At 33.4% G+C, this 18,861-nt stretch overlaps 1 protein-coding gene across 1 annotated transcript; it reads right to left on the reverse strand.

Annotated features, from left to right (window-relative positions):
- Positions 1-9,867: 9,867 nt before the first annotated feature.
- Positions 9,868-18,571, reverse strand: LOC113520593 (aryl hydrocarbon receptor nuclear translocator-like protein 1). Its single transcript, XM_026905971.3, has one exon. It carries the CDS (start codon positions 18,274-18,276, stop codon positions 16,705-16,707), a length of 1,572 nt encoding a protein of 523 aa, XP_026761772.2. The 5' UTR covers positions 18,277-18,571; the 3' UTR covers positions 9,868-16,704.
- Between the last annotated feature and the right edge of the window lie 290 nt (positions 18,572-18,861).

The following is an 18,861-nucleotide window of genomic DNA, read 5'->3' on the forward strand; positions in this document are numbered from 1 at the left end:
CGCATTTGGATATTTGTACGTTTTTGTATGTTTGATTCGTCTTGGCTATACTAAGCACACTTTTATGCACAAATACAGCATTTCCAAAACAGCAGAATGTGGCTCAGATAACCACATATCTCTAAAATTGCCCCAGTTATCTCAGGAACCACGACCGTTATTCGGTCGCAGTGACTGACAGTTTATCAACGTATGAGCTGGTGTTCTTCAGCCTTCAATATATCCTCTGCATTATTGTACAGTTTTTTGGTTCTCAGCTTAGAATTTTGAAATCAAATCTGAGATCCTAATTTTATACCTAAACATAAATATAAATCTGAAATTCTAATCAATTTTTTCCGAAGATGATTACACTTTTTGTCTTATTTTGCCTCGTAGACTGTCCCAGGAAAATCAAACTTAATAATATTTTTCCACAATATATATGTATGCATTGTGGGGAGGGAGTGTCAGTAAGTGGGTGTTTGTCCCTGCTGCTATTTCGGAAAAGAATTCTTGATAATGAAAGTGCCCTGTTCTAGCAGGTCGACCTCAAAGCGGTTCCCTCGTGAAACAATCTTGATAGTTCAACATTAAGCTAATAGTTCCATCGCTAGCAATATACTGTATCAGGTTGACTTCCACTCGTTTTCCCCTGGAAACTATCGTGGTTAATTATTGTTGAATTTATCACGATGGGCCAACTGACCTGCTTTCATCCTTACCTGCCATCTCTCACTGATGCCCCGCCAGCGTATACCAATGATATAGGCGGAGATGGCAATTCATTTTCACTTATTAAAAGAAGACCTTCACAGGATCCCTTACGGATATACCATCATGGTTTACTTCTAGTAAATTTACCTACGTCAAATGCCTAGTACTTATAGTATACCTATTCTTAAGTATTTCAAAACAACGCGCCCTTATATCTACTATAACAGACTCAATACATTTAATACTTAGTATATATAGTAATAATCTGTATATATTGTACATAATATACATGTATGTATATATTTATTGACGGTCGTTAATATCTACATATAATACTTCCTCGCATACAAATTGCTTTAAAATGTCTTTAATACATTACTGCTGTTATTCATTTGATTCTAATCTTTATTAATAGCGCAAGCGCGTAACTCGTTGTACCTACTTATGTAATAGGTATAGGTACCTATGTATTGTCATGCATATGAATGTGGGCTTGGCGTCGATTCCCGCGGAAAGTGAAGCGAACGCTTCGGTTCCGAGAGGGCACCTTCAAATACTGCCGTTGACCGTGGTCAGGGTCGAGCGAGCCCTGACCTTGTGCGTCAACATCGCCAGCCGACATTCCGCTGGCCCAAATCAACCTGATGTAATAGCTGCATGACTTTATTTATTGTTGGTACAAAACACACGGCGCCACAGTGAGAATTATTGCATCTACATATTGTTAAATCGGACTGCAGCACGGTTCCTACACGCGAATGTGCATCCTGCGAAATATACAAAATACCTATTTAATTTTATTCCTCATTAAGTAAAGTTGCGATAGCTGGTAAATCTAATGAATCATCATACAATACTTATTAATTATATATAGGTGGCAATACAACAGGTACCTACCTACAAGGTAGGTACCTGTACACTACTACTAATTTGTTTGCTTTTATTACTATTGTAGTACAGCAGCAGTCTTGTACCTACCATTAAAATTACTACAAATTTTTTTACTAATTTATACTCTTTTAAATTCCGTGTTAAAATGGAACTAACCCACACTTTTGTTCATCTGTCCCTTTGTCTGTCTCAGCGTATTATCGTAGGAAAAAATTCTATAGCGGCGATACAACATAATCTAAAGGGGGGAAGGGATTGTTAGTAATGGAGACTAATTTTTAATAATTAACCTATTGCTAGCAATATACCAAACTAGGTCGACCTCCCCGAAGTCCCTCCTGGAAACCACCGTGCTGAATTCCCAGTATATTCATCACGATAGACTAACTGACCTGTTTTTTTCATTATCATATCATCCCTCACTGGTGCTCCGTCAGCGAATTCCGTTAGCGCAGGCGGAGTTACAATTCCATTATCATCCATTAATAAACATAATCCAAAGGAAATATTTAAAAAAAAAATATTTCTTTACTAAGGGATTCAACGAGATACTCCAATTTCAAAATTATAAGTTAAAAAGAGATTCATATGAAGAGCCTTTATTTGTCCATTCTAAAACCAGATTTTAATTATTATAATGCCGCGTAGCGTTTAATGAAAAACTTTCATCCGTTCATCTCCTTATTATCTCTGTTCTAACAGAGTTTTTGAGATTTTATCAAAAAATGTCCAAGAACAACTTACTTATTCGTTCCATTTTTAATCACAATTTTGTCTGGAATTTACCACCCTGTGGTTCAATTTGCACGTGGTCATTTTTCCTTCGATTTTTTTAACAGCATCTATCTGTGCTTTTAATTAAAATGACAGTGCTGGCGGAGTGGTTATTTGTGTGGCACCAAAAGTGGTCTAGTGGATGATAATGCAATGGTAACCCCGCCAGTGCTATCAGTATACGCTGACGAGGTACCAGTGAGTAGTGATAGGTGCGGATAAAACCAGGTCCGCTAGCCCATTGTGACGGATTCAACAAGAATTTATGGTGCTTTCCAGGGGAATCGCGTGGAGGTCGAACTGCCAAGGTATATGGCAATAGAGATTAATGTTCCCATCACTAACAAACCCTCTCCCCTTTTTTTAACGTCTGGAAAATGCTTTATGCAGACCGATACACCTTGTGGGGGGTGAATGGGTTCTGTGGGAGTCTCCCCGTAAGGTAGGAGTATACCCACCAAAAACCAGACGATATACCCTCGAGGTGCCATATGTCGGAGACATGGGTTCGCTTTCGCACTCACCACATCTCCGACGGCAGCGATCCGCCCCCTGATGGTAAGAGCAGGTCTCCTCTCTCAAGATAGGATGGCTGGCGTGCTCCCCCTACCACTCGGGGGATGCGCCGGTATATTAGCACATCCCCCAGGGACAAACCCTCTTCCCTGGCAGTGGAAGTTCAAGAAGCATGAATCAGTTTTGATTCGTTTCGATCAGTCCAGATTGTATCAGATTCGATGACAGTATTTTGACAAAACAACGAAATTGCTCCGAGCCACCACCCGAGCAACTTTTTTTTTGCTTTTTGCACAATCACGTCAAGTAGACTAAGGCCAGGCCTGCCCGCCGGATATAATTTCACGATGGTTCCTAAATTCTTCAATCGAGACCACGAACCTACGTAACTTTTGTCCTAACAACTTCCACAAATACCTATTTACTTTATAAATTGTTCTTCTTAAATCTATTGTTTACTATCTCTGTTCACCTGTTTTAATGTATATTACCTCCATAGTAGCATTTTACCAGAGGGAGACTTTGTACAAAAGTCGTTTGCTTGGGTACCTCTGTCCCATTCGAGTTTCAACCGTGAAGCAGTTGTGTTTGCATAGCTGTGTTTCGGTTTGAAGGGTGGGATATGGCGTGAATTTACAGGGTACAGAGGAATAACACCTGAGCCCTCAGGAATGGCAACGCATTAGGGGTATCATGGGCGAAACTCTGTTATGTCCATAATACTGCTCCTGCCTATAGACGACGGTTACCACTTTCCATCAGGTGGGCCGTCAGCTTGTTTGCCATTCTAAGTTGTATAAATAAAAATACTGATGGCCTGTCTTGATTGATTTATGTGAAGTAGTAATTTTTCCTGCATATTACTAAAATAATTCAGATTTTACTTTAGTATCATTTGAATCCTATATAAATGAAACCGGGGCAAGCTACTAGTAGTAAAATGAAATCCTTAAAAAGATTGTCCTTATCAAGATATTATTTTCTCTGTGGATTAACATAGCAATTCACTGCCCTGACAACCAGCCGATCCTCTTCTCACCAATGACACCATCAGTGGAGTTTTGAAAATACCCCAAAATGCTATAACATAGAAGTACCTACAATTTCAATTAAATTTAAAATTGCAATATAAATTCTTATTAATATGTATTACAAATATAAAATGTCTGTTTATTTGTTTGTTATTTCTTGGCGCCAAATCATTACAAAAATAGTTATGGAACAGAGAAACAGGTTAATTTCCGGTCACGCGGACGAGGTCGTGGATAAAAGGGTTTCATTTGCACCTTTCAAAAGTGAATTTTTATGTATTTTGTATAAATAACATATATAATAATAACAGTAGGTAAATACTTATCTACTACTAAGGTCCTATACTAAGGTCTGTACTTACACATTGTTACGGCAAATTTATTTGTCCTACACAATAAATTACGTCATAAGTCACTCGTTACATCAACAGGTATATCGATTTGATGCCTATCTTGTAGTTGTATCGAAGATGTCTGTTTGCCTGTGTAGATATCGTTATTAGTATTTGAGCGTAGTTTTATCAAACTTATTATTGTCGTGTGTCTCGTTGGTGACAAAGCATAGATATTTATATAGATATTTCTTTATTTAGATAGGTATTCATTTGTTTACTTTATAGATATCAACCACTATGTCAACAGTTCGTATTTAACATTAGTTTGTAATACTTTTGTATCGCCATAATCTTTTTAGAATGAATATTTAAGAACATACAAAGGCAGGAAAGACTTACGACCGTAACAACGTATGAACAAACAACAACAAGGAAACAAAATCTTATCAACAACATAAAATGTAAAAAATGACAATACAATTCTTCTACAACAAAAAGTTGTAAGAACTCATGTAAAACCAAGTCAATTAATTCAGTTAGTGTCTATGGAAGCACCTATTTAACAACTTTATTATGAATTGTTATTTAAACAATAACCTATCAACATTTATAGTGATCGAATCAATATTAGATAGCTTTAATTTTTTAATAATTATAATGCCTTAGCAATAGCACGGCACCATATTCTACTGGGGAAGATTGGTAGTAATCGTACAATACTACCAATCTCTCTACTACTACAAAACTCTACAATCTCATTGCTAGCAATATACCCTATCAGCTCGACTTGGAAATTATTGTGATGAATTTTATTGTTAAATTAGTCTCAATAGGCCACAAATAATATTGTTAAAATGTTTTGCAATTTTTTTTTGCAATAGGCCAACTAACCTGCTTCACCCTCACCTATCATCCCTCACTAGTGCCCTCCCAGTATATTGTATACCGTTAACGAAAGCGGGGTAACCATTCCTCTATCAACCATTAAAAAAACATATTCTACTAATAAAATACATTATTCTTAAGTGCACTGTTTAGATTTATTTAGTTATCTAATTATAAATTTATGTATAGATTCATCAACATCATTATAATGCCGTGCGATTGCCAAGTCGATATAATTATTAGGTATATAGGCAATATAGCTAGTCATATTGTTTAGTTATGATACTACTCTTGATTATTAAAAATTCAAACTTCTTGCTTTACCCATAATGAAGTTACAGGTGATCAAAATTGCTATGAATCGCTTCGAAAAAAGGATGGTATGCCCATACTCGCTTTGGCAGGGGCACTGCACTGCCCCCTGATACTTCTATCAACATTCCCTTAAACAAGTATGTACCTATATAATTAAACATTTGTCATAATGTACAACTAATAACCTATACTTTATCAACTAGGTATTTCTAATGGATGTAAGTCAAATTGTAATCTTCGCTATTTGATAATGCTAACGATTAATGAGTGAAGATAGTCTTATTTATAAGACTATCTTCTCTACCAACCAGGTCGACCTCCTCGCGGTTCTCCCTGGAAATTGTTATGGTTAATTCCTGATGAATTCATCATGATGGGCTAACTGGCCTGTTTTCATTCTCATCTATCACCCTTCACTGGTGCTCCGCCAGCGTATCCCGTCAGCGCAGGCGGTGAAATCCCGTGGATGTCATAAGAGCCGACTAAGGGAGAGCGAGAGATGGGAAGCAGCGTCCCTCTTAAAACATCTCTAAAGCCTGACTGCGGTTGCCAATCCGCCTTCCAAGCGTGGCAACTACTGGAAAACTCCCCCCCCCCCCTCCCAAGGGAGAGGCTTACCTTCAGCAGTGGACAGATAAAGGCTGATATGATGATGGTGAAACTACTGCAGTAGGTATACCAATAACGCAAATGGGTTTATTGTTCCATTTTCATCATATAAAAAAAACACCACAATTCACATTTCATGTAGGAGATACATATAGGGACGCGTCAAACATTTAGAACATAAAAAATAAAAATAAATTAATTTCTGTATTTCGGACTGCAAAAAAATTTTGTATTTCAATCGTGACGTTTTGATTAAAATTTGGCGATGGTTTTGTCGTAAAAATAGGCAAAAACTTCAAATCTCATTTTTAAGGTCGCTTACAAAGTCCTTATGTTATAGTAAACTGGTAGTAGGTAGGTACTATTTCTCTATCTTCATGCCACGTCCCTTACAGAGCAAGCAAAGTGTCACATCTTCCACAAAATCCTATCATCGATATTCAGATTCCGACTCAGAAATTATTATCATTTGGAAATATTTTTAAAATCTAGAATTTTTTATTTTGCATACGAGTACGCTACTTCTTATTCCGGTTAATGAACATAATTCCGATTACACGGACGGAGTCGCGGGTAAAAACTAGTTTTTAATAAATATTTTGAATGACAGTAATTTTTCCAATTATCTATACTAAATGAATATTAAAATATAGAAAGCGTGTAAAAAAATATTTCAAATTATTTTTAATAATACCTAATACACACGTATGAATGCTCGTAATAGTCGACTTTTGTGACCTTGTTACGTCCACATGTTGAAATATCGCAAGACTGAAACAAAACAACAGTTGTACAACTGTACACTGCAAACAAATGAATACTTTGAACTGGTATTGAAGTTAAATATAATTAATTATCAACAGGTTATCGATTGAAAGGGTCAATTAAGTATAAACGAGCACCTATCTATTTAGCTGGTATCCATCCTCCAATCTAAATCCTGACTGTAAAAGTACATTACTAAGAGGCATAAAATTAAAATTTGTGATGTAGAATTAAAAACAGCTCTATTTCTAGAAATAGTATAGAAATAGTACTAGAAATATAATCTATTGTGAGAAATAACTTTTTGGAGATAACTGTGAATTTTCTAAAGTGTATAGGAAGACTAATTTATAAAAAGACTTGTCTCATATCATAAGAATAGACTTAGACTGATAATTAGTGAATATTAGAGTAAATTTTGTCAATAGGTATTAATGTGATGTATTGTAGTGAAGATAATAAAAAGCGGTCAGTGGAATACACGACTAGGTACATTTTAGGAATGTTAAGATTGAATCCTAGAAATTGAGATTTTTTAGTGGACGATTAAGAAATAGTAAGCCTACCGGCGCTATCTGAACACGCGGGGCACTAGTGAAGGGTGATAAGTAAAGAAGAAAGTAAATTTCTTTTTTAGAAGTGAGATGATCAGAAATTCATTACACCTGATTTTATATACTCAACACGGCGTCTGTTTTCTTTTGTTACAAGTGTTCTCGTTGAGGTAAACATTGAGTATTGGGAAAATATCATTAAAGACAGAAAGGTGATCAGAAGTTTCTGTAAATGGTGATAATAGAATGGTAACCTTATCTGTGCTATCGGTATATGCTAGCGAGTTACCAATGAATAAGTATACTTTATTTGCATTATACAATATAGGAAATAAGCAAGACAATTTACAAACACAACGATACAATTGTATAAGTACAGTAAGTCGGTTTTATTCTTGAGAGCAATCTTTTCAAATCAAATCTTCCAATGTGATGATGAATGAGAATAAAAGCAGGTCGGTTTAAACATACTGACGAATTAAACAACCGTGTGGAGGTTGACCGGCTAAGTTATATTACTAGCAATAGGACTCCATTAATAACAATCTTTTTCCTCCCTGATGACCGCAAGTTAGTCCATCACGATAAATTTATCAAGTAAAACCGTAAAGACCATTACTAACAAACGATTCCCTACATAGTTTTTGAGCTAGGCTAGCATAACAATGCACAATATTTTGCGCCAATAGTTTACATCTCGTGATTTTGCAAATTAATATCGTACGTAGCAACTCATTAGTGGTCATATTACTATCTGCTTGCCTACTTGTTATCAAAATTTACGTGACCGAATTTATTTAAAAACTGATATCAATGCAACAAAATGTTATGAAGAACATAATAAATGTGCATCGACTATTTCGTCCAAATGTTAAATACTTATTAATTCTACTACTCGTGTGAGGATGTCGCTCTCTAATGTTAAGAGTTTTTAAGCCACCATAAATACAGATGTTTATGCTGGAATACGGACTACCAACTAGCGCCGTCAAAATAAGCTGCTACCTGGAGGAAAAGGATTGTTAGTAATAGGGATTGACAGCCCCATTGTTAATAACATACCCTATCAGGTCGACCTCAACGTGGTTACTTCTGGAAACCATCATGGCTAATTCTTGTTGAATACGTCACGATGTGCTAACTGCCCTGTTTTATCCTCATCTATCATCATCACTGGTGCCCCGCCAATGTATACCGATAGTGCAGGCGGGGTTACCATTCCATTATCACACATAAAAAAAATTGCTATCACTCAAATTATTAATGAAGGTGGCAAACCTGCATACAGCTCGTTTAATGGTAAACCGTCACTATATATTTAGTTAAAGGAAATCATGATATAGCTAGAATATACTTATTAAATAGATACATATATAACTCACTAGATGACTAGATAATACCATACCTGGAGATAAAGAAGGTAAGTACGTATTAATACTTTTTCTACGATAATACTATTTTTAGAATTGTAAGATTATAGAACTCACGATGGAATGGAGACAAATGCTTTTAGTGTATGGGTTGATGTTTAACTTTGCATTTAGTGACAAAATTATATACATAGTTTACGTTCAAAACATAAAATTCATAATATAACAAGGCTCAAAACGATCATATCTTAAAATATCTGTTTTAAAAGATTTAAGCCTCAAAAGATGTAACTAATAACCTAATCTAAATAATAACTAAACACTACTGAAATAATTTTGGTAAGATAGTTTGCATTACAGTGATAAGTATGGTAGATACCTACATCGTTTCGAAGCCAGTTCTCAGACATGCGATGCGACTAGAGGGCATTTGCCTCATTGTTACTCAACAGCTTTATTTTTGTTTTTAAAAAGCGATTCCAAAGGAAGTTGTCAATTGGACTATATTTTTGGTGTATATATTACGCGATATTTTCTAAATCATAGGTTCTCAACGTGGACGGTTTGAGACTTTCAGGGTGGCAATAGACCTAAAAAAATAGGGGATAGAGATGAGTTTATCATTAAAATGGCGGAGGCGTGGGTAGATTAAACACTAGAAACTATGTTCTAAATAAAATTCATTTAATATTTTTGTAATCGATACGTTTACTTTCACATTCAACCCATATTAATTTGGAATTTTATTTTGTGAGATTGGATTTACTTATTTGTGACAGAGAAAATCTAAGTCATCCTGTGAGCTAAGATGAAATAAACTAGAACTGTGTTGTACTGGTACTTGATCTTTACCGACACAGATGTAGGTATCAATATTTTAAAGATCATAGTTTCTATGATTATGAACAGCGCAGACGAGGCACAAGTTACAAAGCTTACACAAAGCGAATATGGTTAACGAAAGAAATACCAATTGTTTTAACGCAGAAATTGTCCGTCTTATACATATATATATAGACATTATTAAAAAATGAATATAAGTTTTAAAATCAATATTACTTCTTTCCTAGAAGTGTTTAGACGCATTTTAATTATTTTCATTTTACTTTAAATAAAAAAAAAACAGTTACACAATTAATCAATTTATTACATCAATAATATCAATGTAACATTTAAATTTTCTTTCACAAACTGTCCATACTTATATTAAACCTACCAATACAATAATATTTTATGCTTCTTAAATGATTACATTTATGATTTTTCATAAGAACTAAAATTTCTTGATCAAATTTTCGCAACTTAAAAAAAAATATATATATAAGCAGGTGTGCATTATAATATAGCTACGTAATTCTTATAGACCTAAATATTGACTTGAAATCAATAAACGTCACAACCCTTACAATCATGCGATGTTAAAAATAATAAGATACATTATAAACATAATTATTGTACTTACACAAAACAATTTGTGTAGATTGTTATAATTTCCCTTGATTATACGTGTTGAATATTTACAGTTGTTACAAGTAATTATAATTATTTAAAATGGCGTGGCATATAATTCATTATCCTAGGCCTTTTTCCATAAAATAACACATTTAAAAACTAACAAGACATTTATTCCTTATTTCTACCAGACCGACAGTATTACAAACAATCGATAATAAATACAAGTGGTGAGGTGGCTACCAACACCAAGTTCTTAAATTTACAAAACCCTTAGCTATATCCATAGAATCAGACTCAGTTTGTAAGGGGCTGTTTATACTATCATTTTGTAAGATCATATCTAGAGTCAAAAGTATCGCACAGAAACGATAACCGACGTCACTTACTCATTCCTAAGTTATACAAAAAGTAAACTTTTTACCAATATTAAAAGAGCATCACTAACACCAACACTGATATTACATCCAGATATGATCCTAAATAGCTACATATAATATGCTAACGTAATATAGCCCTAAACATATCATTTCCCGTTTTTAAATTTTGACAAATTATTTTTTTTAACAACAGATAACTTTAAAAGGTTTCAATATAATAAAATAAGATACATATATAAATTGCACAATGTAATATGATTATCATATTATATTAAATATTAATATATCACTTAAACATTAAGATGCAAAAAATAAAATAAAACAATGGAAAGTGTATAATTACAGATTCGCGTTACAATAGTGCCTGCGCAGACGAGGGGCATTCGACCTTATTTTGTGTTTTTAAAAAAACTATCTGCAAATCCGTGTCCCACGTAACATCGTGGAACGGTCTATCTCGTGATCTGATCTACCTTTATCCTATAATATCGGAGCCTTCAAACGTAGCGTAAAAAGCACTTAATGAGCCGTCTTAGTCCGACCAATCGTTAATAGACCTTATAATCTTGGTGTTCGCTCATGACAGTGTAGTCACATGTTGTGTTGTAAAAAAAAAAGCGATTTACACAATGGGAAATTTTATCACCTGCGTACTAAGTCGCTCGTCTAAGCAGGGCTTTATACTTACAAAATAACTAGTAATAAATCAAGATACTCATGAATATTCGTTGTACAATATAACAGTCATCAACAATATCTAGACAATTGTTACAATAGATAGACATTTTTAATCAGGTTTTCTACTGGCAAGATTATTTACCTGCATAATAGAGGAGTTCGTTGGGGAATCAAATTTTATACGCACATTATAAGAGCATGGGGATGTATGACTACTAATTATAGATACCAGCATACAGTGAGTAGTTATGTAGGTACTTATGTTACTTTGTCCGGAAGTAGCAACACCAAGTCTATTTATTTTTTTCTTAATTTGTTCTATATTCTAACATAATATCTGTTTCTTCAAACACTTCGTAAATACAGTTTGCATGTTTTTTATTGTAATAACAAGTTTAAAAAAGTGTGTCAGTTATTTTTTTTATTTAAAAAAAAAATAAGCAGATTTCTACAATCTTGATAGTTTAATTACCAAATAAAACAAGAAAGAAAATATAAAAAAATGTAGTGGAACATAGAACCTCCTTTTTTGAAGACAAAAAATTTGTGCAAGGGCCAGGCAATTTGATGAACCTCGTTTATAACTTATGATTAAGAATTAAAACATGCAAGCAAACAGCATATACTTATAAACAAAGATAAAAACTTCGGCAAGTTGACAGCAAAAATATAGACTCATGGTAAGTACACGTTTAAAGCACATATCAGATACATGTACTACATATGTATTTTACTCATAAAATATTCATTAATTATAAAAATTCAAGTCAAATATACCATTTAGTATTTACGAAGTGCCTTCCTAATATAATTTAGCAGTTAACAAATACAGTGAGAAAATATCTCTAATTGATAATATTTTGTTATAATAAAAAAAACTAAGCTGTAAACAATCGGAGACTAAAATTAGATATTTGTAATTAGCTAACAATATTTGTTATCAAACATACCGGTGTTCTTACGAATTGTGTAAAATAACAAATTAGATTACATAGCTACATGTGACCGTGGCAAGTCCTGTGTAGGTATGCCGAGGAATTTTGTGTTTTGCAGACAATAGTCCCTCATCTGTCAACCCCTAACTCTTACCGTAGATCTAAAAGCACTGAAATATCTATCCAAGAATGTAGCATTAGTAATTCAGAAATCTGTGATAATCTCATTGCAATTACTGTTTTTATGATTGTGCGTATTATTTTACATTTTTTCACAACCCCTGCATATAACAATGTTATAAAAATCGATAGCTATTACTAATTTTACCCTGCAGTAGCAGTTCATCTTGTTTCTTGTTGAAACAAGAATCCGTAATTTACTTACTTGCCAAACATTTATTCCTTATTTTGATACCTACCCTGACATGATTGCCATAAATTCGAAAAACTGTTACAAATTCGCGAGTCTAAAATGCATTTGTTATAGTTAACTCCATAGTATCAATTTAATATTAAATAATAACTATAGTGCACCTTATTAGTTCCCCACACAAAATATTGTATTAGTACTTAGAGATACATTACACTATCAATATGAATCAATTTTATTATGTATTAGCTAGACCCCGCGACGACATCAAAGTAAAACTGAATTTTATACCTCTTATTTGAGAAAGTATTGATTCTTCAGACAAACTTTAGTCAATTATTTTTAATTTTCAACAACGATCTTTATATTGTACCAATTTTAATATAATAGTTTTCATTTTCATTTTATCCACACAAAGTAACCTACGATCTTCTCCAAGGCCAATCTATACAAAAATTATCAAATATTGTATTACCATTATTTATAAAGGTAATAGACAGATGGATAGGCAAATTGCTTTTGCATTTACAATATTAGTATAATAAATTTTAAAATTACAAATACAGGTGATCTCATTCTTAGCAGGTTAAAATTTTGTATGTGCGTATTATGTAGTATGGAGGATATAGGCTACTTTTTATCTAAGTCAATGAACATATCCCGGACAAGCAGACGATGTCGCGGGCAAAAGCTAGTTTGTAAGAAATTGATTTAGATATAATCGTACATATTTAACAGTGTAATACGTGTGTCTTACATGAATCACGCCCTAATCGATATCGTACTTACAGTTAAACAATTATGTATTTATATTTAGTCATTATATTTAGCAAGGTGTTAAATACATCCATTTACCAAAATTATTAGAATAACTCATCCACAATCATCATAGTAATCTAAATTCACAAATACAAGTTTGGATGGAAATTGCAATAAATGTATTATTATTAATTTATTCATTAGAATTATTAGGTATCTTTTAAAAATTTTGATATTCTTTTCGTTTTTGTTATTAGTTTTAATAACAATATCGATTTATTTGATTGAAAACCACGAAACAGAGTAAATTATATTTCCAATAATTCCTTGTTCTCAAAATGAATTTAGATAGACTTTTGTTTAGTGGACATTATTTCGATGTTCGTCGGGATTCGCAATCATTGCTTGCTTCAAAGTTGCAATGTTTGTTCTACACTCATTAGTCTTTTCATGTAACCTTATTTCTTTAAATTCAAATATACTTTGAATTTAGAGATTGCAAAGCGAGAGGACCGATTCAGAATTTCTCGTATACCAACATTGACATTATTTTTATATTGGTAAATGAAATACGTACATACTACTACCACAGTGCTCCATTCTAAGTTGCATAGAAATTCTTTTTCCATTATTTCAAAACATACGTAGGTAAATAGATGTAGAAGTACTCATTCAGTTTTGACAGATCTCAGACTCATCAAGTTCAGACAGACATTAAAAGAACAAACATGAGTTAAAAAGACAATATTACAGACTTTATTAATACAGGCGTATTTAAGGAGGTGGCCGGGTAGTCCGTGCCTACCGCAGAATTGTCCAAAGCCCATCTCAGAGCACGAGCGAAACTTCGCAAAGACATGGCCGAAAGTACATATCCGCCTTTTTTAAGAGGCCATCCATTTATTTATAATCGTAGGTATATATGTATTACATCACTACATATCAAATAATATAAAAATACACAAATAAAGCATGTGTTTTTATTTTCACTGCCTTATCCTATCTTAACAATTTTTTCATGATTAGACTTTCGAGAAGTCATAAGATCTTATATTTTTAGGTTATTTGACAAAGAAGAATCATATAATTATGGATGGATGAAATAAGATACAATATTTGCACAAACACTGCATTATTTCTGAGGAGCAATAAAGATTTAATTAGTCTTTTAAGAGATCCGATAAGATGCTATCGAAGTTTTTTGAAAAACTGGCTAGTAGATACGTATGCTAAACAGAAAAATAGGTTTCTTATTTTTCACAAATTATTATTCACTACGTTAATCGAAATTAGCTGAATTGATTTTGAAATGGTGAAACCATCATTAAATGGGATTTAACGCCATAAAACATAAAAAAATATAAAGTGCGAAAAGAATATAAACACAAAAAATCCCAAAATTTTTGGAAAATGGGAAGGTTTCGAAACTATTTTGGATTCAATTACATATTATTTACTCGGTATATCTAGTATATAAATAAAAATATAAGTTAAACTTCTAGTTTATTGAATATAGAACAAAACAATCGAGTTAACGTTGAGTTTATATTTAAATGCAAGAAATATTTAACCTTCAGATTTTCAAATAAAAACTCGTAACTCTTTAAACTATTAAAATTCGCGCGGAATTTTAATATAATATATTGTGCACATAATTTTAAAATACGAACAAATAAAAAGAAATTTAAGACAAATGTAAAGTTGACGCCATTTCGGCTGAATATTTTAGAATTTACGTTACATAACGTAACATGTCTTGAAATTAATTATTCACGTGTACGCATACACTATTATTAATCATCATCATTCGATGTTTTAAAAATGACTATAGATAAAGAGTTGCAAGTGTTTGCAACTTTGCGCATGTATATAATTATACATGAGCATTAATAATAAAATATATAAGCGCCTATTATAAATAATATAAATAGCAAAAAAATACAAGTTCTATGTGATAACAAGCAAACCTGATGAAGGCCACCTAGAATCTGTAAACAACGGTTATTTAGAAATCGCTGTCCATAGATTTTAGAATCAGCACAGACGAATGGACAATAAATCAATAGCATACTCAGCATCGCATCGGCTGGGTCGTGCGACTCTGAACATCTTCGTACCGTTCCGCGCGTTAAAAATTTTCACGGGCAATGTACTACGCTATCCTTTAAAAACATCATGAAAATCACAGAATATACTGTTGACCATGGATCCTCCCATACGTATACCATAATACTTCATGTCTAACATTACGATGTTTACTTGTATTTAAAATTGTATGAAAATAGATAATGGGTAGGATACAAGTATTTAACCAGCGATAGACTATGAGGTTCCAGTATCAGATTTTTTTAAATGACTCCTTTCCTCGCAAGTTTATTTACAGCATCATTGTCTAAGTAAATTACTGTCCACGAGAACATCTTACTTTATTTATAACAGATACCTAGTGTAATGTGAACTATATAATGGATGAATTTGAGTTTCATTATACATTTTAAGATAGATAATATATAGCTAGATAATATAGTAAATAGACTAAAATGACAATTATTAGCACTAAAATAAAATCATCTAGCACAAAAAGATAATTAGGTGGCAACTTAATGGTGCAATAATATGTTAGAGTATATTGCTCTTAAATATGCAACAATCTATGCATTTAATCAATCTAAGATTATAAATGTTTTTATAATATGATATGGGGATGAGCAATTGATACACATAACTAGTATGGTAGTATATATACATACCTAGATTTTTTATTTATTAATTATTAAAATAAAGTGAGAAATTGGCATTTCAAATGCAGGGCAGAGACCTTTGGCACAGTAACAAATTTAAATATACATTGTGCATCCAGGCATTGTTCATGACTACAAAAAATTAATTATTTATTAATATCATCCAATACATTATTAAGTTTTCTATTTCTTTCTTTGAAAGAACTACCAGCCAGGTATGCCAGATTCAATCAGTCTTATAATTTTGAAATTAAGGATTTCAGGATCTTTATATATTGTCATGGTGTAGAAACATCAAAACAGTGGAAATGGAATATGATTGAATAGAAACATTGATTCGAACAATCTAAATATCTAAAATATAACCAAATATTACACAAAGTGTAACATTGAACTGTATTTCAAATTGACATTTATTATCCCTAATTTTTAAATAAAGTGTCCTAAACAATGCCTTTCTAACACTTCAGTCGCTCAATACAAATTTTACCAAAATTACATTTATGTAAACATACTAATAATTATAATAAACTATTTGGTCAAATATACTATTCATCAACCACATTATACTTAGCAAGGTACATTATTAGTCTTAGGAACATAAAATCACAAATATCAGACACCCCTAAAAGCTATAAAAAGCACAGCTCAGAAATTGTAGTCCTGTAGTCCACTATGCCTTTTCAAATTTTCATTACTATTGTCATCTGGTTTTTTCCTTTTTCTGGAATCAAATTTTATGCCAGTTTCTTGGACAACTCTCTCACTATTCTTTATAGCTGTTATTATATTTTGCTTTGAGGGAACCACAAGTTTCAATTCATCATTTGTAGACTTAGGGGAGGATGACTCTACTAGGTGCATAACAATCCGTTCTAATCGCTTTGGATGCTCAACAGGAGTTTCATCAAATGACTCATAACTATCATTTTGTTGTTGGTCTATATCTACTATGACTGAATACTTACGTTTCATTTCATCCATCATTCGTCGGCCATATTCTTCACCGACTACACTGTTTACACATACAAAACTTTGCACATTCTTAGACTCTTTATCAATTTCAAGAAATCCCCTTGTCCTCATATATATAAAATGGCCTGACCTAGACATAAGTCTGTAATAGGATTCCCCAAACTCACGGCTTTGATCATACATTTGCCTTAAAACACATATAACCCAGCGTACATCTTCTTTATGCATGAAAACAAATGCAGATGCTCCTGTCACTTCCTCAGTCATGTAACCAGCTGCCAAAGAAATACTGTGGTCGCATTGTACTATCCGACCATCAATCAAATGTCTTGTCCAATACTCAGTGTAAGCAGTTGGAGGCATCACTCGAGCAGGCAATGCATTTGATAATATGTGGATCATTCCAATAAACACAACATCATTCCCACTAGATGAGAATGTATGATTGCGTCTCACTCTTTGCCTCCTTATAGTCTGCTCATCCTGTACTGTATTTGCTGTGGCTCTGTCTGACCGCCTCAATACTCCACTTATGCGACATCGCTCAAACCGTTGTGGGTCTGATTTAGCACCCGCTCTCATAATGCGGATATTGAAATTATGATGCTCCTCAAACAACTGTGGGTCACAACCACTTCGCAGTTCAGGTGGATATATATGTTGTTTAAGAACATCCCTATCATCATTGTGAACATAATTATATAAATCTTGACCCAACAAATCCACATGGCAATATCCTAATTTCTCTTGGACATTTGGAGATATAATAAAAATCCGTCCACGACATGTCACTGCAATCATAATGCCATCAAAGAGATCAAAATATTTTAGGAATGCAGAAGACCATGTCTCTAAATGAATACATTTAATAGTGTCGCCAAAGACATGTTCATTGCGCAACTTGTTAACTCCGAGTCTTAATACACTGGTTTTGTCAACTTTACGCTGAGATTGACTAATATCGGAGAGTAATGCAGTTATCTGCGATATCTGGGCGTTGTACAAACTACGACGCTGCTTCTCAGCTATAATACGGGATTCACGATCACTTGCTTTAATAGAAGGCATCTCCGGCGAATGGGATTCAGAGGAAGAGTCACTGCAACCGGCAACATGTAAATCGTATCCGATCCCCGAAGGCGGCGGCACAGCAACAGCCATACCAAAATCCATAGAAACACCCAACTGACTTGCCATTGCTGTGTGCACGCCGATTCGCGTGTTCGCACCGCTCGGAGATGTCATGGCAATCCGGAATACTATTTCCCGCTGATTATGTCCTTGTTTGTCATAATTACGAACACGATCAGTATTTACACTGCTACACTATTTTGAGACACCAACAAATACTTGATCTATCTACAGCGTTTGTATAGAATTATAGCACAACAACAACACTAAAGCCATTTATTTATCGAATTTAGAATAATTTAAATACGACGCAGCTGCGTAAAACTAGCGATCACAAAAACATCAGCGAAGCACACAAAGTCAAACCAACATTACAAGAAGTAGATACGAGTACAAGTACAGTACATCCATTGGCTTACCTATTCGCCAATCACAATCAATCGCAATCGAACTCGGTCATTTCTTGACATTTGGGGCCATTGGAATCGATTCTGAGGCGCCATTCTGTAAACTTATATCTTAAATTAATATTTTAATTCTATAGTTTCAAAAATTTTGTTTAATTAACCATATAAACAAAATTTATAATAACGGTTACTTGAATATATTACAAATTTAGTTCATAATTCACTATGATATCAAATTCAAAAATTAATTCTCGCAATAAGCTTAGAGAATGATATCTCAGAATCGACTTCA

This window comes from Galleria mellonella, unplaced genomic scaffold, assembly GCF_026898425.1.
Source record: "Galleria mellonella isolate WM207_F2 unplaced genomic scaffold, CSIRO_AGI_GalMel_v1 utg1432, whole genome shotgun sequence".
NCBI lineage: Eukaryota > Metazoa > Arthropoda > Insecta > Lepidoptera > Pyralidae > Galleria > Galleria mellonella.